The following is a 24,198-nucleotide window of genomic DNA, read 5'->3' on the forward strand; positions in this document are numbered from 1 at the left end:
TGCCCAAGGGGTGAGGGCTCTCCCTCGCACCCTGCTGCTAGGGCTGCTCGGATTGAAGGTGCCTTGTGGGGGCCAGAGCATCGTGCACGAGCCTGGGGGCAATGCAGCCCCCCCGCTGCCTGTCCCAGGGGTGTTCTGCAGGCGCTGGGCGCAGGCAGGGGTGCCAGCCACGGAGGAGCAGGAATAAAGGCTGATGAATTCATTGATCCTAATTCCTCAGGCGGGAATGAAACGCGCTGTTAATTGGAAAGCTTGCTGAAAGCCGGCCGCTTGGTGTGATCCAGCAGCTGCATTAAGACATCTCGCTGGGTGCAGATTAAGCCCTATAAAGACATCCAGGAAGAAAAGAAACACAAAGCGGATTAAGGTCAGTGCCAGTGAATTTGCACAGCGGCCTCTTCAACTCCCAGTGCGTCTCGGGAGCGCCCGGCAGCAAAGTGCACAAGCAGCCGCTGTGGTGCCGGCCGACTTGCCGGTGCCTTCCCAAGAGCAGCGGGAGCCCGGCGGCGAGGCCCCCCCAACGTGCGAGGACTGACTCCCCAGCGCTTGCCGGTGGGGTGCGTGGGGACAGAGCTGTCACCTCACACCAGTGGCAAGCCCCTTGCCGGAGCCTGGTCTGCAGAACGGCAAGCATAGCCCCGGCTGCAAATGCAGCGTGGGACCCTGGAAAACCACAGCTTGTGGCTGGAGCCGGCGTAGCCCCAGCAGCGGGAAGGGTGGGTGCTTTGGGGGAGATGCCCTTGTCCCCCTTTCCCGCAGCCCCTGGCAGCGGCATGCTCGCCTGGTCCTGCGCGGCAGCATCTCCTGGAGGGCTTTGGCATAACCATGGCAACTGCCAGGTAATTAATAGACGAGTCTCAATGTCATGGAGACAAAACAGGCACAAACAGAGCGTGCCAGGCGTGGGGCTGCATGCCTGCCCAGCCGGGCACGGAGGGACCCGGTGCAGGATGCGGCCCCCGGGCACGCTGCCTGTGGCTGGTGCTGTGTCCACCCAGCCGGCACCAAAACGGGCTCCGTTCCTCCCGTGGCAGGGACGCCCCCTCGTCACCCTGCTGCGAGGGTGGCACGTGGCAGCCAGCCGCCCCTGTGCAGGACAGGGCTCTGTACGTGCCGGGCACGAAGAGGCAGCCCCGAGCTCCTTGCGCGTTCGTACGGGGGATGGATGCCAGCCTGTGACACAAACGCAGGACCGTCAGTTCCGAGTGCCTGGTGGCTTAAAGGCTTTCTGTTGGGAATAACTGAGAAAAGTTTTGGCAGAGAAGGGGAACGTGAGAATGACACTTTAACGCAGAAAATGCTCCTGTTAGGCTAAAAGCTGCTTCAGAGATTTCTTTCAGGCTAACCTGTTCCCCGGGAGTTCGTGGGCTCTGCCCAGGGCAATGGGCACGACGGCCCTGGGCTCAGCAGTAAGACAGTCGCAGCCCCGAGCACTCGCAGCATCGCAGCCTGGCAGGGCTGGGAGCCGTTTTGGGGTGACTTTGCTGGGTACCTGGTGCTGTATAGCTCCAGCTGTGTGCATGTCCTCCAGATGTTCACAGTCACACCCCGAAGCCCAGGGGAGCTGTACGAGACCCCCCAGGGAGCTGGGGCTCACCCCAGGCTTTGCCTGTCCAGAAATGTTGGTGCCTTCCCCTGCTCAGGGCTGGTCCCCACACCTCCTCCGGGCACAAGTCCCAGCCTCTCCTGCCTTTTTGAATGAGCAAATTCCAATTAATAAATGCAGGAATGCCCTCTTATTTTGTGCATAAGTGGCCAATTACTTGATGCATGAGCACCCCATCGGTTCACCCATGAGCACCCAACTAATTGCATGAGGGGTTAAATAGCGCAAACCTGAGCACCCAGTGAGTGCACACGTGAGCACCCCATTAATGTCCTTGGGTGCCCGGCTGGTGCGGGTGCACGCCCGGCTAGCTCTGGTATGAACCCCCATTATCTCAGGAGTCTGGTGCAGGGCAGAAAGGGCAGGAGGAGGCCTGAGCCTGGGGGCGGGGAGGCATTTCCCCAAATACCTTTGAATTATTCACATTTTCTGTTGTCTCAATACCCATGCCAAGGATGAGAAGCTCGTGTTAATTGCAACAAACTAAATTAAGTAAAAGTTTCCCCAGCTGAAATTGTTTTGCCCCGGTCCTCCTCCTCACCGGATCTGGCCCCGCTCCCGCAGCAGGGGCGGCCGCAGCCGGCAGAAGGGGTGCACGGCTGAGCGCCCGGCTAGGCAGGGACCGAGACCACCGTGGTCTCACCGTGTGCCAGCAGCAGGCGAGAGGGGCACCGGGGGGGGGTCCGCTCCCCTCTGCATCCCCAGGGCAGCCCCCGAGCAGGAGCCTGCCCAGCCCGCGGGAAGGCGGCTGCCTTTAAACGCTGCCAGGCGGCACAACTTAATTCTTTGCTGCAGGCGCTTCGTTTGGAAACGCGGCCCTTGGTTTGGGGATGCGTGTGGGGCTGAGGATGGATCTCAGGAGGAGGCTTCTGCACGCGGTAATTTATTTATGGGAGGATTTTTACCTGCTGATGCTCAGCGGGTAAAATCCCTCCCCGAGCAGAACAAAGAGCGGCGCGGGGCTGGCTGCGGGGGGAGGCGGTGGCACGGCTTTGGATTCAGCAGCAAATGTTTGATAAGAGGGACTTTATTCTGAAATGCCTGTTCTGTCTCTGAATGCATCCTTTGAGGTGGGGTGCCTTGCAAACGCGTGGGGTGAAGCAGGCAGGGTGCACAGAAGTTGATCTAAAAACCCAGTTAATGCAAATTTGGACTGCGGAGCTTTTGGGGGGCTGCTGAGGTGCGTTACAAAACTGTGGCTGGGTGCAGCTCTCCATTGGGTTTCCCCGGGGACTTCCAAAATCTGCCGGGTGGGCTTCAGCCTTACTAGATCAGGTACGTGAGGGCTTAAGGGTGAAATAACATCTGGAACAGAGACAAATAAACAGGGTGGCAAGTCCTGTGCTGGGAAAGAGTGGGAGATAATATATGAAAATAGCCCAGGAAATTAAAGTTGGACTGCAGCGGGTGGTGAGATGATTCAGTGGGCAGGAGGGAGGCAGGGGATGCGGGAGCAGCCCAGGAGAGAGGGCTGCACCGGGCCGGGGGTCCCGGGGGTCTGGCAGCGAGCACTGTGCTGGGGATGGGAAAGGTGCTGCCTGCACTCTGGCGAGGGGCTCCCGGCAGGACCCGGCTGCCCGTGGGAAGCAGCCCGGGCAGGCAGGGACCCGTCTTCCAGGACTGATCTAATTTTTGCCCCTGAATTTCCTCCTTGCCCCCCCATCCCGTTCCCTTTGCAGCTGATTACATGAAAACCTGGCGTTGCTTTCAGCAGGACAGTGCCGGGGTCTACGAAAACATCTCGGCTGAGCCCCCTGAACCGCAGCAGCAACGAAACCCAGGCTGGCTGCTGCCAGGCTTAGCGTTTGAGGAGAGCCCAGTTAATCTCGTTAGGGGGATGGATGAGTGGGGTGCAGGCGCACGAGGCTTTGAGGCAGTACAAAAGTAGCAGAGCATCTTTATTCATTTATCCATTAACGTCCTTTGTTATTTCCAGAAACATTAGGAGCTATTTTCTGGCTCAGCTGCCGCGTCCCTTTTCCTTCTGCCAGCAGCTGCCCCTCCGCGCCGGCTGGGCTGGGGCAGAGGCAGGATTGCTGCAAGCGCTTCGTTTAAAGGGGTGTTGATGAGACCGGATTTCAGTAAGTGCTTGCCCTGAGCCCATGGTCAGCCCCACTGCTTTTCTCCTTCTCCTCTTCCCCCCCGAGCCGTAACTGCTGTCGAGCCCGGGGCTGTCTCTCCCTCCCGATGCAGGGCTGCTCGCCGGCATCGCCCCTTTTCTGAGCCTGATTTTCCATTTCCCTCCCCAGGAGCCCGCAGGACGAAGCTGCCGTCCTGAGGAGCCTCCCCGGGTGCGGGGCAGGGTGCTGTGCAGCTGTGGGGGGGGGACAGCCACAGCAAAGCCGTGATGAGGAGCAGGATGCGCCCCGTGGACACCTGAAACCCACGACCGCCGGATTTTGGAGTGCCGAGGCTGGTCGAGACAGAGGTTTTCTCACCTGCCTGCTGCCTGTGGGCAGAGAGGCTCAGCCGCAGCCATGGAGGGGGACAGGGACGGGGCCAACGCCACCGTCTACGAGCTCGCCCTGCAGAACCGCTCCAACGCCAGCACGCAGTTCACCGGGGTGCAGCTCATCCAGTCCTTCAAACCCCTCATCATCCCCTGCTACGCCCTGGTCGTCCTCATCGGCATCTTCGGCAACTACCTGCTCCTCTACGTCATCTGCAAGACCAAGAAGATGCACAACGTCACCAACTTCTTCATCGGGAACCTGGCTTTCTCCGACATGCTGATGTGTGCCACGTGCGTGCCCTTCACCCTGGCCTACGCCTTCAACCCCCAGGGCTGGGTTTTCGGGAAGTTTTTGTGCTACTTCGTCTTCCTGATGCAGCCCATGACCGTCTACGTCTCCGTCTTCACGCTCACGGCCATCGCGGTTGACAGGTAAGCGCCAGTGGGGCAGACGGCTTGGGGGTCCAGGTCAGTGCCCCTCAGTTTCCTCAAGCTGCTGCTCGCTTGGCTCGGGGTGTTCAGTGCCGGACACTCAAAATTGGAAAAGGAAAAATCCAGGGGATCTTTGCAGTCTCTCTGCAGCCTTTTCTTTAGCATCAGGACTTGGCCTCGGGTGCAGGAAGCGTAGTGGGGGTGTTCGGCCGGCTGCTGGTTTGCATCACGATATGATGTTGTGCAGTTTCATGCCTGCCTGTATGAAGCCGTCTCTATCAAAATCCAGCCCGCCCGCAGCCAGGTCCATGCTCCCGGCAGGCGCGGCTTTCGCACAAGGGCTGGTTGGAGTTTGCACCCGGTTTTTCATACTTTGCTGGATAAATTTGCACCCAAATCACGCTGCGTCCTGGCCCCTGGGTGGAGAGCACTTGTGCCTCCCTGAGTGCGCCCGGGCAGGGTCTGACGGGGGGTGGTTTATAAAAACCGTGTTTCCATAGAGACCTCCTCTCATAAAAGATGCTCCAAACCCTGCGGGGACGGGTGCGATGCCGGCAGCGTCTACGGCAGCGCCGAGAGTGCCTCTTGTGCCTCTTGTGCTGGTTTGCCTCTGCTGCTGGGGGAAAGCGGGTCAGGACTACGATGGGAAGGGCAAAAAAAAAAAAAGGAAGATCTGAGCAGAATAGCTGAGAAAGGCTGGACTGCTGGCGGAGCCATGCTGCCCTCGCCGGGGACTTGAAATGTCCCCAGGAGTGCTGGCGTTCTTTTGCTCTTCAACAAAGCCGGTTTTTTGGGAGTGAAAACGATTTGCGTGTTTCTCCTGCTAAAGAGGCAGCCACCAAGTTACACTGTCCTCAGCACATTCATAAAACGTCATTGGGATTTATCGCAAATGGACAATTTTAGCCCAAATCCTCCAGCTCCAATGTGGGGGGAGCACGCGGCCGCACCGGGGCTCTGCTGGTCTCGGACTTCAGCACGAGCCCGCGAGCAAAGCACACGAAGAGCTGTTGGTGCTTTTCCTCCGCAGGGGCAATGGGGCTGCGCGTTGCGCTGCTGAACACGGCAACGTTAAACGCTGCGATAGCAAACGCTGCAATACCAAGCAGCAGGCAGCGCGGGCTGCGGCGGCGGGCAGAGCATTTAGTATGTGAAAGAGCTGCATAAAAGCAAACTACAGTCACTGAAGATAACCTCACCGGGAGCTCATTTAGGGCCAGCCCTTGATCATAAGGGGAGACACCACGGAGAGGAGTAGAAGATGCTCAGGGGAGGAGGAAGTAAAAGAGGAATTGCCGGCTTTTATTGTCACTCACTCAGTGCTGCCTGCGGTCCTCAAGGCAGGTTGAGAGACAGGCTGCGGGAGGGATGCTCCCTGCCCGGCCCTGCCAGGCGCCCCGCTTCCCAAAACAGCAGCAGTGACCTGGTGCTTCCGTGGGCCCCGTGGCAGAGCAAGGGGACGCGGTCGTCCCCAGCCAGCCCTTCCCCAGCAGCCGCTCAGGGCCGTGCCCCCGCTCCCGGAGCTGGCAGGGCTCTGCCTCCCATGGCCCCAGCCCTGCTGCCAGCCACCCCTTGCCCCGGGCTGCCGGGGGGGGATGCTCTGGGTCTCGGGCTCCCCCGTTTCTCTCCCCGCAGGTACTACGCCACCGTGCACCCCCTGAAGAAGCGGATCTCGGTCACCAGCTGCATCTCCGTGGTGGGGGGCATCTGGCTGCTCTCCTGCGGGCTGGTGGCCCCCGCCATCGCCCACACGTACCACGTGGAGTTTCGGCAGGAAGGCTTCACCATCTGCGAGGAGTTCTGGATGGAGAAGGAGACGCAGCGCCTGGCCTACGCCTACGGCACCCTGATCGTCACCTACATCCTGCCCCTCTCCGCCGTCTCCCTCTCCTACATCTGCATCTCAGTGAAGCTGAGGAACCGGGTGGTGCCCGGCCACCCCACGCAGAGCCAAGCCGAGTTCGACCGCCTGAGGAAGAGGAAGATCTTCCGCCTCATCGTGCTGGTGGTGGCAGCCTTCGGGGTCTGCTGGCTCCCCATCCACGTCTTCAACATCATCCGTGACATCGACATCAACCTCATCAACAAGCACTACTTCCTCCTCATCCAGCTGCTCTGCCACTGGTTCGCCATGAGCTCCTCCTGCTGCAACCCCTTCCTCTATGCCTGGCTGCACGACCGCTTCCGCGGGGAGCTGCGGAAGATGTTCGCCTGCAAGAGGAAGATCATCCCTGCCAAGAACTGCGGGGCTGCCAGCGGCGTGCTCTGAGGCCAGAGTCCCGCTCCCCGGACCCTCCATGGCCACACGCTTCGTCCCATGCACGGCAGAGCTTTCCTCGCTGCCGAGGGGTTGGGGACGCCCGTCCTGCCCATGGGACCGGAGGCAAATGGGGTCCTCCTGCCTGCCCAGGGGTTTGCAGCACTCGCTGCAGCATCCTTCCCTACGCCTGCCCCGCGTCGGGGTGCTCGGCTCCACTCCTGGCGTGCCCCAAGCTCCCTTTGCCTCCAGAACAGCAGCTGGCACGAGCAAAAATGCATTTGCTGCAGCTTTTCCCTGCAAAGTCACCCCAGCTGCCCCCGGCTGCGCACCCACGGCCCCGCCAGCCCCAGCAAAACCCATCCCTCCTGCGAGGGTCCCAAAGGTGAACCTGTACCTCCCTGGGGGCACGGGCTGCACCCACGCAGGGCTGCCCTCTCCCCTCCCGGCTGCGGGCAGCCCTCGAGGGCAGCGTCCCCGTCCCCAGGGCTGGCCCCGGGGCTGGCTGCTCCCCGGCACGTGCTGCTCGGCGGGTCGCCCCGAGATGCTGTGGTCCAAAGGGCATGCCGAGGCTGCCGGGCTTCAGAGGAGGCGAGGTGGGGGGACCAGAGCATCGCCAGCATCGCTGGGTGCAGGGTGGATGCTCCCAGGGAGCCGGGGATGGGATGGGATGGGATGGGATGCGGGAGCAAAGCTGCCGGAGGACACAGCGCCCAGCCCCGCAGGAGGGGCGGCAGGGCTGCACGCTTCGCTGCGGGACCTCGCGGTGTCATTATTCTAAATTAATAAAGGAAACAGGCCTGCGGGAGTGTGAGGAAGGGGTGAAAAGCATTTCGCTGGAGTGACGGCTGTAAGTAGCTGCCCGTTTCAATAAATGAATCATACAACTCTCATGAAATCAATTCTCGGGTTTGGGAAATGGCATTTCTCCCGCGAGATTGTTTTCGGAGAAGCGTCAGGACTCTTCCTGCAGCCTCAGAGCAGACGAGGGGATGGAGCCAGCGCCAGGACAGGTTAGCCCACTGTTCAGCCTTGCACACCCCTGCACGCACGCTGGTCACCCTACAGCCCCCCAGACTGCGTGCCCCTCCCCGTACCCCTGGACACGCACCCGCCTGTACGCACAGGCACCTGTATACCCCCCGAAACCCCCGCACACACTGCCCTGTGCAGACACGCACAGCCCTACACGTGCACAAAAACACCCCCCCCTGTACACACGCACGCCCCAGTACACACCCCTGTACACACACACGCCCATTCACACACCTCTGTACGCACACATACACACCCCTGTATGTACACAGACACCTGTACACACATACCTGTATGCACACAGCTGCACAGACACATGTGCCCATTTGCACACCCCTGTACATGCACACACCTGTACATGCACCTGTACACACCTGTACATGCCACATACCCCTGCACACCCCCCTGCACACCCCTGCACACCCCTGTACACACACCTGTATATGCCACACACACCTGTACACACCTGTACACACCACATACCACTGCACACACCCCTGCACACACACCTGTACATGCCATACACACCTGTACACACCTGCACACACACCTGTACATGTCACACACACCTGCACACACCTGCACACACCTGTACATGCCACACACACCTGCGCACACCTGTACACACACCTGTACATGCCACACACACCTGCACACACCTGTACATGCCATACACACCTGTACACACACCTATACATGCCACACACCTGCACACACCTGTACACACACCTGTACATGCCACACACACCTGCACACACCTGTACATGCCATACACACCTGCACACACACCCATACATGCCACACACCTGCACACACCTGTACACACACCTGTACATGCCATACACACCTGCACACACCTGTACACACCTGTACAGACACCTGCGCGACCCAGGCCCCCAGGCCCCGCCCCTCCCGCCTCGGCCCCGCCCCTCCCGCCCCGGCCCCGCCCCGTGCTCTCGCGAGAGGGGCGGGGCGACCGGGCGGGGCGGCAGCGCACCGGGCAACGCACCGGGCCGCGCCGCTCCCCTCCCGCTCCCGCTCCCGCTCCGCTCCGCTCCCGCCGCCATGTCAGGCCCGGGCCTGGCCCCGGCCTGGGTGCCCACCCACGTACAGGTGACGGTGCTGCGGGCGCGGGGGCTGCGGGCCAAGGCGGCGGCGGGCGGCGGCGGCAGCGACGCCTACACCGTGATGGCGCTGGGCCGCGACAAGTTCTCCACCTCGGTGGCGGAGCGGTGCCAGGGGCAGCCGCTCTGGCGGGAGGAGGCCACCTTCGAGCTGCCGCCGCCGCCGCGGCCCGCCGCCCTCCGCCTCACCGTGCTGCACCGCGCCCTCGTCGGCCTCGACAAGTTCCTGGGGCGCGCCGAAGTCGACCTGGCGGCGCTGAGGGCCGACGGCGGCCGGCGGCACACCAGGTGGGCCCGGGGCGGCGGGGGGGCCTCCGGGAACCGGGGGCTGTGAGGAGATCTCTGGGGACACGGGGCGAGGAGGCGGCTCTGGGCCCCACGGGGGCCAGGGAGAGGGATGGGGGGGGGGCTTTGTGCCCCACAGGGGCTGGGGAGAGGGATGATGGGGGGCTCTGGGCCCCGCGGGGGCCGGGGAGAGGGATGGGGGGGGCCTCTGTCTCCCACGGGGGCCAGGGAGAGGGTTGGGGGGGGCTCTGTGCCCCACGGGGGCCAGGGAGAGGGATGGGGGGGCTCTGGGCCCCACGGGGTTCTGGTGGGGGACCCCACTTCCCAATGGGGTGTCCCTGTTCCCCATGGAAACCTCTGTGCCCCACAGGGGATCTGTGGGGGGCTCCTGTGCCCCATGGGGACCTGTGTGCCGCACAGGGGACTGGGGTTCTGGTGGGGGACACCTGTGTCCCGTGGGGAGATCTGGTGAGGGACCCCTGTGCCCCACGGGGACCCCTCAAGCCCCATGAAGGCCCATGGGGTGATCCCTTGGGGCAGGGTCCCTCCTGGTGTGGGTCAGCCCCCCGTAGCTCCGGGGTGCCTGCCCCCTGGAAGGGGCCAGGGGTTCTGGCACCTGCGGCTGCCAGGCCAGCCCGGGGCAACGCGGCCGGTGCTTTTTCAGGCAGTCCTGCCTTGCGCTTGGCTTTGATTTTTAAATATTTACACGCGAGTGCTAACAGTGTACACTGGCAACAGCCAGATCGACCCAAAAAACTTCACGTAATGCTTTCGCCTTCTGACAGAGGATGAGCGCAGGCTGCGGCCAGCTGCTTATGTATTTTTCTTAATGAACACTTAGCAGAGCCTAAGCATGTGTAAGAGTAGATAATTCAGTGTTATATGCGCTGGCTTCACTGTTGTCAGCAGGACACCGAGCTGGGAGACTTTAATACCGAGTGCCAGCTCTGCGTCATACTTGCTCCTTTGAACATAAACACTGGGACGGTGCGCTGAAATCCCAGGGGTGGTTACTGGGAGGGTTTTACTGGGAGTCAGCAGCCTTGTAATGTGGCTTGAGGTGGCTGGTGAGTCACCTTCCTCTTCTCGCTCACCTGAGCAGATCCAGGGATTAACACTGGCTTGGCCAAAGCCGAGATCTGTGTTTCTTGACAAAGCCGTCGCCGCTTGTGAAGCCTTAATTATAACGTGGCTGTCATTAAGGTTGTGTCAAGCGCTAATGTGTTTACACGGCGGAGCATAACGCGCCTTCAGTCAGCAGAGTTCAGGGAGTCAGCCCTGCGAGGCCAGCACCACGGGTTTTTGTGTCTGGGCCAAAGGAAAATGGAGGGGGGGGAACCCAATTTGGATGCTCCTGGGAAAACTTCTGATATTTCCCATTGTTACTGTCGTCCCTCCAGCCCTCGATGTTCTGTTTGAAGCCTGTTTCTTTTCTCATTGCTTAGCTGCCGTGGTGGCATATACCTGTAAAGGGCTGGTTTTATTTGGAAAATAAATGCATGTTGATTGACAGGTGCACACTAACATAATAAATGAAATTAATAAGATTTTATATTTTGTAGTTTTTGGGGGGAGGTTGTCAGTACGTTATTTACTTTCAGCTGCTCTGAGGTGGATGTAGCAGCGTGCTTCTCAAAGCGATGGCTGTGTTTCAGTGCTAAGCTGCCTTTTGCTGAACGCGTAGTTTGTGTTTTGGATGCTGTTCGAGCAGGGCCTGCTCTTTCCCCGGGGCAGAGAGCGCGCAGAATGAATTGTTGTGGCACTGTACGCATGCAGGATGCTCCTAGAAACCACGGGGTTTAGAACAAAAGTGCCCAGTGCTGGCTTGCATTAAAGGGAAAGGGTTCGTGCTTCCCTTGCTGCTGCCACTGCGGGACTGCGGCTTTAGGGACCTGACAAAACCTAACATCTCCTTATAAAATCCCTTCCCTGCTGCTGGTGTCTTGTAACTTCAAGTCTGAACGTCTAACTGTAGCATGGTGCTCGCATATTCATTTCCCTCTAAAGTGTTTCTCTCTAGCAGATTTCTGAATTCATCTCCTTCAGTTAATGCTCATTAGTTTTGAATTTTCTCTGAAGCAAATTGCCTTTTCCCATTCTCTTTCATTGCTTCCAGTGCATCTTCAAAGGAATGAAGTGCAAATTTGATGGAGAGGCAGATTTGCGTGCTCCGTTCGCTTCCTTTATTTTCATGTACCAGCTGGCGAGGAGGAAGAAGCCGGCGTTTTCCAGGCGGCCTTTGCTATCGGTTCTCTGGAGTCGGGAAGTCTGCGGCTCCAGCAAAAAAGTATTGGTGCACAGCGCTGATAATTTTCTGTGCCGGCCCCAGTGTGGTTTGAATGTTATTGCGTGGTAATCGAGCACGTGTGATAGCGACATGCAGATGGTGGTTTTGCAGTTGAGGATACCCTGAGCACTTAATATGCAGAGCTTAATGTTCTGGAGCTGCATTTCAGAAAAGGGGTAAGGTTCTGTCTGTAACGAATGTCCTTCCTGGTGCACTTCGGTCACGCGCTCGTAGAGGTGAGTGGAAGTCCCCAGACAGTCTGTAAGGCTTGGCTTGGCTCTCCTTGTGTTGATTAGGGGTTCCTTAGCTTAAGAGGCATTAAGATAGCAACTGAAGAGAAGCTGGAATGAAAGGTATGAGGGCGTGGGACGCGTGTGCAAGCTCTCTGGTACCAGTGTCAGCTCTCTCTGAGGCTGCTTCTTTCGCACCCACTTCAAAGTCCGAGCCTCTGAATTTCGAATTTCAGGAAGCCAGATAAAAGGACAGGAGAGAGTGGCTGAGCTGAAATACAGGAATTCCATGTTGTGTTTCTTTTTTTTTCTTCTTTTTTTTAACCCTTCCTGGTCTGGGTTTTAAAACAAATTTTACTAATAACTTTCTATTTACAATAAGAAATGTTTTCCTTGGCACCTGGAGCCATATGACTATGACGTTGTAAGATTAAAGGCTTTTCTTCCCGCCCCCACCCCCACAGTAGGCTTATTTGATTTTTTTAAAGTGTAAACACCCTCTGTTGTTCTAAATTACCTGTGCCTCTCAAGGACTGGCTTGTAAAAGAAATCTCCTTGTTTTGGCAGGTGGTACAAGCTTCGCTCCAAACCAGGGAAAAAGGAAAAGGAGAGAGGGGAGATCGAAGTGGATATCCAGTTTATGAGGAGCAACATGACAGCCAGTATGTTTGATCTGTCCGTGAAAGACAAGTCTCGCTCTCCCTTTGGCAAGCTCAAAGACAAGCTCAAGGGGAAGAGGAGCAGTGGCCTTTCCGACACGGTGTCAGCGATCATTCCCAGCACGAGTCACTCCCCTGCTGACAGCGAAGATGAGTCAGTTGAGAAGGAGAAGAAGAAATCAAAGTTCAAAACCCTGTTTTCCAAACCTGGCCTGCAGAAGACCTCCCTCTCCCAGTCCATGTCAGTCCTGCCGACGCAGCAGCCCGCCACCGAGAGGGTTCGGCTTCGGCCCAGCGACTTCCAGTCGCAATGGGACAACGAGGAGTCCGAGACCTCTTCAACCTCAGAAAGTGAGTACTGGCACTCACTGCACTGACGAAGCACAAAGCCTTTCTCCAAAGGTTTGCTTGCACTTTTCACACTTTTTAGAGTACTAGTTAAATTCTTCTTAATGAATCCATAGAAAGTCACTTCTGTCCACGGTGGCAGGTATGCACGCAGGACGTTAGACGCTCGCAGCTAAGCTTGCCTTGGGACAGCATAGAAACTGCGGGGCTGCGCGAGCGTTGTCTGCACGTGTTGGCGGTGCAACTTCACAGCAAGTGATCTGTGGTGGTTTTAGGTCATTGAACGGCGCATGCGATCCGCTCTGCTGAGGGCTGGCACTGGTAGGGGACCCAGGAGGTTTGGAAGTGGCTGGTATAGTCACACTTGTGATGTTTCTGTTGCTGCAATCCATTAATGACTGTGAAGCACTGAGGTTGTCAGTAGCAAGTGTCAGAGGAAAGGATGTTCTTGCATCTTGAATTTCTCCCCGTTTATTTTTTCCAGAAGCCTTTGGAAATGCCCTGGAAGAGAAGTCCTCTCCTTCTCCTGTATTCAAATCTCGTAAAACAGCAACTTTGGACAACAGGCAACTAAACCAAGTAACCACTAACCACACTAAGAAAGAAGGGCTCTCTTTATTCAGTGGCCTTAAATCCAAAAGCGATCCTGTTTCCAAGTCTAGTCTGTGTATCAACGGCAGTCACGTTTATATGGAAGAGGGCACGAAGAAGGACAACACTCCAGCCTCTTCCCCCTCTCCTCACAACTTCAGGAGGAAGCAGGTCTTTGCTTCAGAAGAGAACCTGTCTTCCAGATCTACTAAAGGACCTGAAGAGACGGGAAGAACATCTCCTAGTAATGCTTTCTCTGGGTCTGCATCCTTGGAGACCTTTAAATCTATGACTTTGCCGTCATACAAATTGCTTAGCAGTGAAGAATACCTGGAAACCAGCACTCCTCCGAGTGTCGAGGTTATTAAAGAGACCAAAAAAATGGACCACAAAAAGTCTGCCTTGCTGTCTCTGGTCACTGGGAAGAAGGAAGCAGTGAAGACCAGTGATGCTGAGAATATTCCCGACAGGACCTTGCAGGATGAGGAAAACAAAGTTCCAGAAGAGAAGAGTGAACAAGAGGCCAAACATCTTGAACCTGCAGCAGATTTAAGCAGGGGGAATCCTTCAGAAGACAGTCACCGCGCAGAAGATGTCTTTGCAAGTAAGCAGCCGCTCAACCCTTTTGAGGAAGAACGGAAACCTGAAAAAGCTGCTGCGCCGGCGAAGACCAAAGCTGTCAAGCCCAGGTCAGTCACGTTTGCTTCAGAGGCTGACACAAAGAGCGGCGCGCGGCGGTGGCGGCAGGCTTTAGCTGGGCTGCTTCCTGCCACAGAGCAGTGCTCCTCCGCTCGGCGTCCTGCGTGCCGCAGAAGTGTGTTGCTCTGCGGGGTACCTGGTGGTTTTAAGCTAGCCGTTGGGCGCTTTGATAACAAATAACAACTGTGAGTTCTTTCTCGGTGTGAAAAAGAGATTGATAGAGGGATGTTCCTTATAAGTGATGCTGAAATAGTGGTTCTCTGAGTGCAGGCATCTTCGCAGGTACTGTAGGGGTGATTTTTCTTGCGGGATCTCTTGCAAAAACTAACTTCTGTCTGAGCTGTGCGACTTGAACGTACCCAGGGTCTGAAATACCAGTTCTAACATCTCTACTTTTCTCTTCTGTATTTGGCTGTGGTCTTCAGAAGTGGTAATCTTGGAGTCCTTCTGCTTTTGGCATTGTCCACAGCGACATGAAGGACGTTTGTGTGAATTTGTACACAAGGCTTTTTCGGAAATTCTGCTCCTTTATCCTTCATATATACATATATAAAAAAAAAAGCACGTGTGTGTTTTTATATATATATGGGTGTGTCCTACTAATAAGGCTATGTTTTGTGTCTGTCTCTAACTCCTTATTTTCGATGCTTCTCATGTTTAAACATCTTGCATATGAAGTGTCTTACTAATAAAATTGCTTGTGGCGCAAAAGATGAGATACTGCGGTGGCTGCTTTTAAGCACTAACCTGTGCAAACTCTACAGCAGAAGTGTTCTGACATAAATTGAGTGCTTTGTAGAGATGCCTTTAAGTATGTGAAGTCTATCAGATAGGCTCCGAGGTATCTTGCAAGTATAATTCATCTCCAGTGTTAGGAGTTGATGGAGTCTGGTGCTAAAGCTTGTCTGTTCCTGCCTCGTGTTGCAGCCACAAGTGACATGCGAGTTTTTTGTCCCTTTTTGCAGACTGTGCGTGTCTTCAGAGGAGGAAACCAAAGCCACGCTTCCTACTCTTGCACCTGATTCCCTTCCTGCTTTCCTTTCTGTACACCGTATCAATAGTGACAATAATCCTTTTATTTCTAAAACAGGACACAAAGTCCAAGTGCCAGACTCTGAAAACATTACTAGTTCTCCTGCATCTCTTACTTCTCCTCCTCCTTTTGCTGCAGAGCTTTTGAATGGCAAGAACCCCTTTACTCCCGAGTGGGGCAGGGCATCTGCAGCCCTGGATCCCGAAGGCATTGCCCGTTTCCCTTCGTCCCATCATCTTGCAGCCTCTGTTCCCAAATCGCCTCTTCCTGGGCAGGTCTCTGGTAGTGGTAATAATCCTTTTGCTTCTGAATGGGGGCAGAGCTCCTGGGGCCAGGGTCCTGAAAGCTCTGATACTTGGGCTTCCCGGGGTCTCTCTCGCCCCCCCGCGCCTTCTCTCCCCTCTGATTGTCATTTTAATGACAATAATCCCTTTGTAGCCAAGCTTGGGTGGGAAGCCGATGCGCCAGGTTTCAAAGCTGTTGCTAGTTCTTCCCCTTTCTGCCTGCCTTGTGATGAACACTGTTCCTCAGCAGAACACCCTGCTGAGCTGCAACACTCTGGTCGCGATGCTTCAGGGAGCTCTTCAGATGTGCCTTTAACTGGTCATGTCAAAGCTGTATCAAACCCTCTCAGCACCCTTTCTGACAACCCTGGTCTGGCTCCAAAGCAGCAGTGCGATTCTCCCCAGCTTCAGGTTGAGACTTCTTTGAAAAGAAGTAAGCTAGGCAACAGGAAATCTGTCCCCTTTGTCCTTGACAGATCGGAGGGTGTTATGTCAGGTGATGAGGATTTGGGTGGGCAGGAGCGTGAAAAGCAGCGCTCTGATTTCAGTGAAATGTTACTTAGGGGTTCAGGCGCAACAGGAGAGCGAGCAGGGTTTGCTCGCGAACTGGAAGCAGGGTGCTACCCGTCGTCAAAACTCTCTAGTGACAGCATAGGTCCCATCCAAAACGGCAAGACCGCTGTTCAGGGTGGTGTGGAAGTAGGCGGTGTAAGTACTGAACCCTGCACAAAGGACGACAAAGGCTTTGCGTCTCTCTCGAAGTGTAGTAATAGCCTCTTGCCAGAGATCGGTGCTGAACAGCCACCTTCTTCCGAGAGTGAGCTGAAAGAGAAGCAGGAGATCTTTGGTGAAAAGAGATGGGAAGGATGCGCACCCACGTTAGAACCCCAAGCAACTCCACTTGATAAAAATGACTCATTTTCTCAAGTAGGACCTACCAAACCAACCCTGGGAGCTTGCACGCTGTCCCCTCGGGAAGCCGATGTAGGGAGGGCTGGCAGTGAGGTGTTAGTCACTCCAAAGCCAGCACCACGGCTGTCTTTAACGCTGAAAAAGTGCCCACTGGTTTCTCAGGCTGATGAGTTAAGCAGTGATGTGCCTTCTTCAGGCAAAGGTGTAAAATCTGCGCCTGGGCTCCCATTACCTAGTGATGAAGCCTCAGATGCTCATGGGTGCCTCCCCCAAAGTGGCTCATTAGAGACTATCACTCCACCAGTGACGCTCAGAGACGACAGCAATAATAGGCAGTTAAAAAATGAAGGTGACGACAGTTTATTTGACTGTCTTACAAATCTAAAGTCTGCCATGCCCGTTACCGGAGACCGTGGTTCGAAACTGGCCGGTCTTCCAGTTATTCCGGAGGGGGGCTCCGATGACGAGCTGCTAGGTGACTGTCAGGAGAACCGCAGTGTCGCTGCAGGTGATAAAAACGTTTCAGAGACTGGAAGGCAGTCCCTAGATTTAATGCTTTTGCATGAAGAATTGAAAGAGCACTCTGATAGCTCTGCTGCAGCCCAAGTAACCCCAGCCACTCCAGGAGGAGGAAGTGCTCCTGGTGCTTGTAAGCCAAGCAAATCAGCCGTGCTGCCTGCCCGAGTAGATGTTCACAGTGTCAATAACCAGGTAGCTGACTCAGGCTTAGGTATGAGTCTCGTTCCGGGGAGCGTAATAGTAATTTTGAGAAACAAGAACTGAAAATAAGTGCAGGTGTTGAGGAGCGTGCAGAGTGTGACTTCTTTGAGCCTTCTGTTTCCTCTTCCTCCCTCTCAAGTCCTTCCCAGCCCTGCTCTTCCTCTCATTCCCTTCTCTCTGACACCCCAAGTCATAGAGCAGAGTCTCCGAAAAAGCCAACAGCCGAGGGCTTCGCAGATAAAGCAGGAAATTCTGGCAAGAAGAAGCTTCTTCAGGCATGGGTTTCACCCTCTGAAACATACCCTAACCAAACTCAGCAGAGTGGTGAAACCATGTCTCCTAAGCACAGGTGAGAGAATATGGGAAATACACAGAAGGTATCTCAGTGCTGATGTGAGCCTTGTTTTTTCTTCTGTGAGCGCGGATCTGTCTCTCCAGGTGCAGGAATTCACTGCTCTTTGCAGTGATGTGGCATCGTATAGCCTTAACTTCCTCGGCCGTGGATTTGTCGGGGCCTGGGTCCTGTCATGCCAGTGTAGGATCGTTGCTGGCACCAGATAAATCTGTACGGCTACTAAGTATGCCCAGAGCACTCGAGGGGACCTGCCATTAATCACAGCGCTACCTCTTAGGGAAAACGTTAGGGAAACTCGGTCACAGTTTAAGAAATAGGGTCATTTCATCAAATTGGGGAAATGGAGTGGAATTGATCCATTTTTCAGGAATGGGAGAATGGTCACAGGAAGCCTGATAAACTGGGATGCTTCCTTTCCTGGCCGAAACCGGGCTCCTGAGCCTCGAAGTGAATCGCAGCAAGCGGTGCAGCTAAAGCCTCTCTCTACCAAGAACGCGTGGCTGCTTTCTGGAGCTGTCTGCAGCTCCTCCTGCCTGCTGGGCTACTGTTGTCCGCAGAACAGTGCCACTGACCTGTCAGCCCTCAGTACTTTGTCTGCAGAACTCCGTCTAGGGTCTAGGACGCTTCTGGGCCGGCATTTGCTGAGATACAAGTAAAATTTTCTTCCCGTATTAAAATTGGCAACATAAATCCTGCTCGAGCAGATAAAGATAGCACTTTTTGGCAGCTTATGGTGTAAGTTCAGATTGGAAAAGGCGTAATACATGCTTGTCCCAGGATAGCAGGAGTATTTGATAAGTTGCAAGAACCACAAATGTGTTCTTGTTAGGAAAGTCAGGCTCGAATACTAGTGTGTGAGAGATCAGAGTAACTGCTGCTGTGTACTGCCTTCTCGTGTAGACTGACCTGGCTTTTCTTTCGTGACATACCGTTCAGGATGTATTTCCCTTGTTACTGTTTCTTTATCTCCAATGCCTTAAGTCAATAAAGATAGCAGAAAGAGAACTGGAGTATACTCATAAAAAGCCTATAGCTTAGACAGAAATGCCTTGTCTTCCCGAAGCTGAATCTCTTATCTCTCTGGAGATAGAGAAGGGTAGGAATTTTCCCCAATTCCTTGCTATATTTGCTTTTAGTCTGAAGATCTGTGTAGTGCTGGTGTTGTATGTACTGCCTAAATAACACGAGCATGTTTCAATGTTACAGACTCCATCCTGTGAAGCCAATGAATGCCACAGCAAACAAGTCTCAAAGTAAAAACCTGACTGTCATCAGCACTATGAATGAAAAGCTGCTCGAGATGAACGTGAAGGTATGGAGAAAGTGCCGCTTTAAACCAAAACTTAAGCAGTAAATCGAACAGAGTTCGTGTATTTGAGACAGTTTGCTTAGGCTCATATCTCATATATCCTGAGCAGAAAAAGAACAGTGGTTATTAGACTGGGGAGGGGCATGAACTTTCCTTTTGTCAGTTCCCAAAGGTGGGGACAGCCTTTAGATATTCTTTTTCGTGCAAAACTGATGTGTAGTAGAACTGGCGCCTCTTGTTTGCGGAGGGGATTCTCAGTGGAGAGGGGTGCGGGGTGCTGTCTGACTCCCCAGCGGTGAGCGGGATGTGTGTGAGCCGTGAGGTGGCTGTGAGAGGAACGACGGGCGACTCACGGGCGATGCGACCCCTGGAAGACAGTCCCGTTGGTGACGTGTGGGAGCTGCGTACCGTGGATCTGCACGGAAGACTGGGCAAATTAATCACTGTTTATCATCAGACGTGATTAGTCCCCAAAGCTCATTTTCACCCTGAAATAAGTATGTGGCTCTTAAAGCCGAGAAGGTGGGAAAAGTAACCTCGGCGTGGCTGTTGCCTTGTAATGTGTTACGTTAATACCCTGTGCAGATCGAGAGACCAGGTGCCTGCCGTTAAAGCACGGCTTCTTCCTGAAAGCGTAGCTGTGCAGCTTGCGTAATCACTCAGATTTAAAGGAGCTTTTTGTATAATCTTGGCCTCAAAAGAGACCTCCAGGCTTGAGGCGTAGCTTAAAAGTCATGTTGATCAGAATGGCTAGAGGCATCTCTGGGTCAGCAGGGAAAAACCCTGGGTACCGTTATTGTCTCTTAAGGGTTTTTGGGGGAAAATGGAAAGTTAGTACCAAAATCACTGTAGTGCCTCCTTCTGGTGTAAGTGGAAAAGAAGAAAAGGCGAGTTAAATGATTCAAACTGACATGTTGCTATTTTGAATGAGTTGAAAACTTGTAATTAGTATTCTGGTGTGCTGCTCTGATTCCACATAAGAAATTATGCTCGATCTAGTCACGCGAGCCTGTTGTATGCATACTCCCTGCAAAAGGAAAGCCTGGGCTGGCATCCTGGTTTAGCGTCTGAGAAGGTAGCTGGAGGAATTGGCAGAAGCTGCAAAGTACCTGTCAAGTTTGCCTGAGGGTTAAAAGCAGACTTTTCGGAGAAGCTGTGTTGTGATGTGTTTTCACAGTGATGACTACGATAAGAGGGAAATGCCAAAGGCCTAGGTGGGTGTTTCTTGCTGTTTAACCTGAACTTGGCTTTCCTAGCCTTTGGTGTGTTTTAAACAATAGCTGTCCCAGTGCTCGTCTACAAACGACGGTAGTTGATGGTGCGTGGCTGTAACTTCCATGCATCTTCGCTAAGCTGGATGGGCTGCTGCCTGGAGTCAGCATGACATTCTTTCAGCGTAAATTGGAGAAGAGTTGAATTACAGAACTGACATTACACAAGGATTTTATGCTAAAACCAATGGCCTGGTTACCATCCATAACGTCTGTCTCGCTCTGAGCCTGCCTTCTGTTCTGGAGAAGGCTGCCTAAGCTCTATAAATTCTGTCGCTGTGCCATAAGTAGCACGCGCTTACTCTGAGGCAGCTGCTCTTTTTTCCTCCAAATACTTTCAAAAAGCTCTTCTGCATTCTGGAAGTGTATGAGTAGATAGTGTTTTGTAGGAATTTTTCCAGGCTAGGTTTGCTAATAGCCCAAAAGGTGCTTTGTAGCAGAAAGCTTGCCTGGCCTGCCAGCCTCTCCCTGTCGTTGTTAGTGACTTGGCCGTTGCGCAGCTTGGCTCTGAGCAGCCTGCTCTTCTTGATCCTAAACTGCTAATGACTGATGTTCCGAAATGTCATTTGGATGGCACTTATTTTTAAAAAGATGTGAAGCACAGTAATACTTTCGAAGAGCAGCTGTGGTTCTGCAAACGCCGTGTGTAAAGTTGTTCGTTGGTGCTCTAAATCCCCCAAGCCAGCTACCAGATATCATTCTGTTGCTATTTTGAAATGCCCGTATGTCTGTAATGACCCTGCCTTTCTTCTCTCTCGAAGAAATACGATCCTTCAGACCCTGCCTATGCTTATGCTCAGCTAACACATGATGAGCTGATCCAGCTGGTCTTGAAACAGAAGGATACAATTACCAAGAAAGATCTCCAGGTGCGTGAGCTTGAAGACTACATCGATAACTTGCTTGTCAGAGTCATGGAAGAAACCCCAAACATTCTTCGTGTTTCAACGTCTGGAAACAAAAAAGCTGGAAAGATGTAAAGGCTCTCGGAATGTTGGTTGAACAAAGGACTGAGTTCCCACCAGTGGAGTCTGATGAACAAGGAGACGATGTGAAGTAGGTGGTACCGGTTGTGCTGCCCACAGAAAATGACCACTTGCCTGTTTCTGCCTTGAGCAACTCTCAGTTTGATTAGTAGATACATCAGGTCTTGTCTATGGTGTCCAGAAGTGGAGTCAACTTATCATATTTATTTTTTGGTTTCTTTCCATTATTTGGGAAGATTTGTTCAGGCATCTAATCCAAAGGCTGATTGCGATAGGAAGGATGAAGGGTTTTTGATGTGTTTTGCTTGCCAGCAAGGCACTGATGATCCTTTATGAAGATTTTTTTTTTAATGGTTTTGTTTCATAGCAGCTTTGATAGACCAATTACTCTTCTTTCCATATCTTAAGTTGTAGTGCAATATAAAATCTTGTACAGTAGAGCTTGAGGATTTGATTGTTTTTAAAAAAAAATATTAATAACTACACTGGAGAAGTCCAAAGATGTGTGCTTCAGACCAGGGCTGTGTGGGCTGTATTTTAAAAGTAATTAATGCCCTAAAAGTTGAATGCAAGTTAAACCTTAGATTGGAAAGGAAGAAGCAAAGCTTAGTTACTCTCATCAAGTACATACTCTTTCAAAGCAGTCCTCCAAGGGGAAGGCTTACAGGTGGTTTTGGTATAGGAAACATTGAGGTGTCATGGTACGTTTGTCTACCATAGGAATGGTAGCAATGAATTTGGGCCGAAGGTGCATTTTAAATCAGAAGCTGTTCTCTTGTAGACTTCAAATTCCTGATTCGAAGGTCGTTCAAACGAGGGAGGCAAAGGTACGCCTAGTTTCTGTTCTGTAGTCTTAAATAGGTGTGGATTTCACAGTACACGTGTGTGGCCTGGGTCTCTTGCTGTATGGGAGTTCTGTGACGATTTTTCTTTTACACCATTGCAGTTTATTAAATTTAAATACCTTGGATTTTGGAGCTGGGGCTTACCTTGGAACGACCTTCAAAGGTGATCAGTCTTACAACGCTCTCTTTCATGCATTCCTCATACAGCCAAGAGAGGAACCAAATCGCCCTCCCCGGGGATGGGAGCAGTCACAGCGCTAGTGCTCAAATCTCATTTGGTGTTCTTTGTGACTTGCTGCTCAGAATGGAATGAAAAATTTATGTAGCTGAGAAAGAGTGCTGGTTTTGCTAGACAATCGATACCTCTCAGTCTGCTTCCTTAATGTGTGGCTGCTTTGGAGCTCAATAGAGACAGGTATGTTCTCCTCCCCACCTCATCGGACAGCAAATAACAGCATAGCGCTATCGAGCAGCCACCACAACAGGCTTCCTCCATGGAAAAACTAAATGTGGCTTTTTTTTTGGCAAGCTCTTGTCAAAGATCAAAAAAAATCAGATGCCTCTTTGCATCTCTGGGATTTATCAGGGTTGCGAGAGTCCCTAAAAGGCTTAGAAGAAAGTTGAAATACGAAGAGTGGGTAGCAGAGGACCAAAGCAAACGCTCCTGCCTTCGCAAGTTGAAAGGGTCTGTTGGGTCACTCCTGGCCTAGCTCGGAAGGGGTGAGTTTCTAACTCAATTTTTCTACAGCAAAGCACTTTATTGAGGGACTAGACCCGCTGGATCGACTATCAACCTGTTAGTAGTCTGCTTACTATTTTCATAAAACACTGAAAACCGCTGGAGACTTCTCAAATACTGTATTTTTGTAGTGAAAAGTAGTTTAATATATTTGCCTAGAGATGTATACATTTATTGGAAAATTCAAAAAATGCTGTTAACTACATTTTTATTACTGTAAACTGACTAACTACCAAAGTCTGGAGCTTTTCTGACAGAGCTGTCCTTTGCGGGAAGCTTGAGTTGAAACAAGCCTTAAGCATTAAGAGTCTTCTAAGACTTCAGGTACTTTTTTCTAATCTTATTTTTATTTGAGCAGATGGCTTCAGTGAAGGGGTTATTTCTTTTCTGCTGTACCCTTTTCTGTGAATGAAGGGTCTGAAACGCAGAAGGTCTTAGTGGCATCTTCAGCTCTTGGCTGGTGGTTTTAATTTTGAGTGGTACTGGTTGGCCTTATGGAAAACTGCTGCTGCTTCTCGTGCCTTGAAATAGTGAGGAAGATGAAGGATTAATTTGTTTCCTCGGTGGATCTCTGGAGAGAAACGGTTGCCTATACCTCACTAATAAACTTGTCTTCTAGACTTTATTCCACAGCTTTCTGATGTTCTAGGTCAGAGAGTCAGAAAAACCGGTTGTGCCTTTGAACGGTGACTTAACAGTTCAAAAATCAAAAACGGTATTATCGGTAACGATAACTGGACACGTGGGAAGCAAGACTGGACTCTTGCTTTTTGCTGGCCTCATTTTAAAGCAATATGGGTACTACTGAGTCGCTGGCTGCTGAAGGCACCACGGTGCTGTGTGCGATGCTTTCGGAGTATGGATTTTATGAAGTTTGGATCCTGTGCATGCCTCTTGGCAAGAATGTGCATCTTGAAGTTACGTGCACAGAAACAAAGCGGTAATATGTGCTCTTAGTGGTCTCCTTAGAGATGAAGCTTTAAAACTTGTAATATCCTCTCCTGGCAGCCTTTTTTGCCGGTTACAGCCGTGTCCCTTGAGGTGGACCCTGGGTTCTGTCTGGCTTTTTGCCTCTGGGGTTGTTCTCTCTGGTGGTTGCAGGCGTCGAGCCTCCTGCCAGAGCAGCACGGGCGCTGCTGCAGGGTCACGGTCCTGCACCAGCCACAGCCATGGCTGTGAAAGCATTGCACAAACCTTGTACCTCAGTCTTTTATTGGCAATACTACTTAAAGACTTTCTTTGGCATAAGGGGACTGGCATTTTATGTCCGGCGAGGTGCTTCACCTTGACTTTGAGGGCCTTAAGAATCAAATGTATTGTTTTATTATTGAAGGATCTGAATGTATTTTTCCCTGTTTATACTGTCTGCTTTTAGCCTGGGTACCTATTTGTTTTTAAATGCCTTTTGGTTTCATGGAACACTAAAATAAAAATATCTTAAATCCAGCGTTCTGATCACTTTGTCTTTTTTCTGAAAGAGCAGTTTCAAAAGGACCTCATCCCCTCCTCGTGACCAGCTCTGCTGCCCCAAACTCCTCATCCTCAAGGTATTTTTGGGCTAGTTCCATCCCTGCAAGCTATCCGGGCAGGAAGTTCACGGTAAACACCTCGCAGGGTGGGGAAACCTGATGGACGAGCTCATCCGCATCGTCAGAATCGAGAGTTTCTGTGAAGCAAAAAAAAAAAAAAAAATATGTGCGAAAAGGTTCTTGGCCAGGAGCCAGTTCAATCACCCCAGT

General features: G+C 52.9%; 2 protein-coding genes across 3 annotated transcripts; both read left to right on the forward strand.

Annotated features, from left to right (window-relative positions):
• Positions 1-2,262: 2,262 nt before the first annotated feature.
• On the forward strand, positions 2,263-7,400 carry LOC127025371 (prolactin-releasing peptide receptor-like). 2 transcript variants are annotated; one of them, XM_050910304.1, is made up of 4 exons: positions 2,263-2,484; positions 3,543-3,687; positions 3,856-4,490; positions 6,126-7,400. In XM_050910304.1, exons 3-4 carry the CDS (start codon positions 4,084-4,086, stop codon positions 6,757-6,759), a joined length of 1,041 nt encoding a protein of 346 aa, XP_050766261.1. In that variant the 5' UTR covers positions 2,263-2,484; positions 3,543-3,687; positions 3,856-4,083; the 3' UTR covers positions 6,760-7,400. The 2 variants fall into 2 exon arrangements, with proteins under 2 accessions (XP_050766261.1, XP_050766262.1); XM_050910305.1 differs by lacking the exon at positions 2,263-2,484 and adding an exon at positions 2,839-2,881.
• A 1,447-nt stretch (positions 7,401-8,847) lies between these two features.
• On the forward strand, positions 8,848-23,899 carry RAB11FIP1 (RAB11 family interacting protein 1). Its single transcript, XM_050910108.1, is given in 7 exon segments — positions 8,848-9,194; positions 12,276-12,718; positions 13,200-13,995; positions 14,971-16,967; positions 16,970-17,303; positions 18,516-18,621; positions 20,651-23,899. Coding segments are annotated over 7 exon segments (4,242 nt in total). The 3' UTR covers positions 20,870-23,899.
• The last annotated feature ends 299 nt before the right edge of the window (positions 23,900-24,198 follow it).

The sequence above is a fragment of the Gymnogyps californianus genome, chromosome 23 (genome assembly GCF_018139145.2).
Source record: "Gymnogyps californianus isolate 813 chromosome 23, ASM1813914v2, whole genome shotgun sequence".
NCBI lineage: Eukaryota > Metazoa > Chordata > Aves > Accipitriformes > Cathartidae > Gymnogyps > Gymnogyps californianus.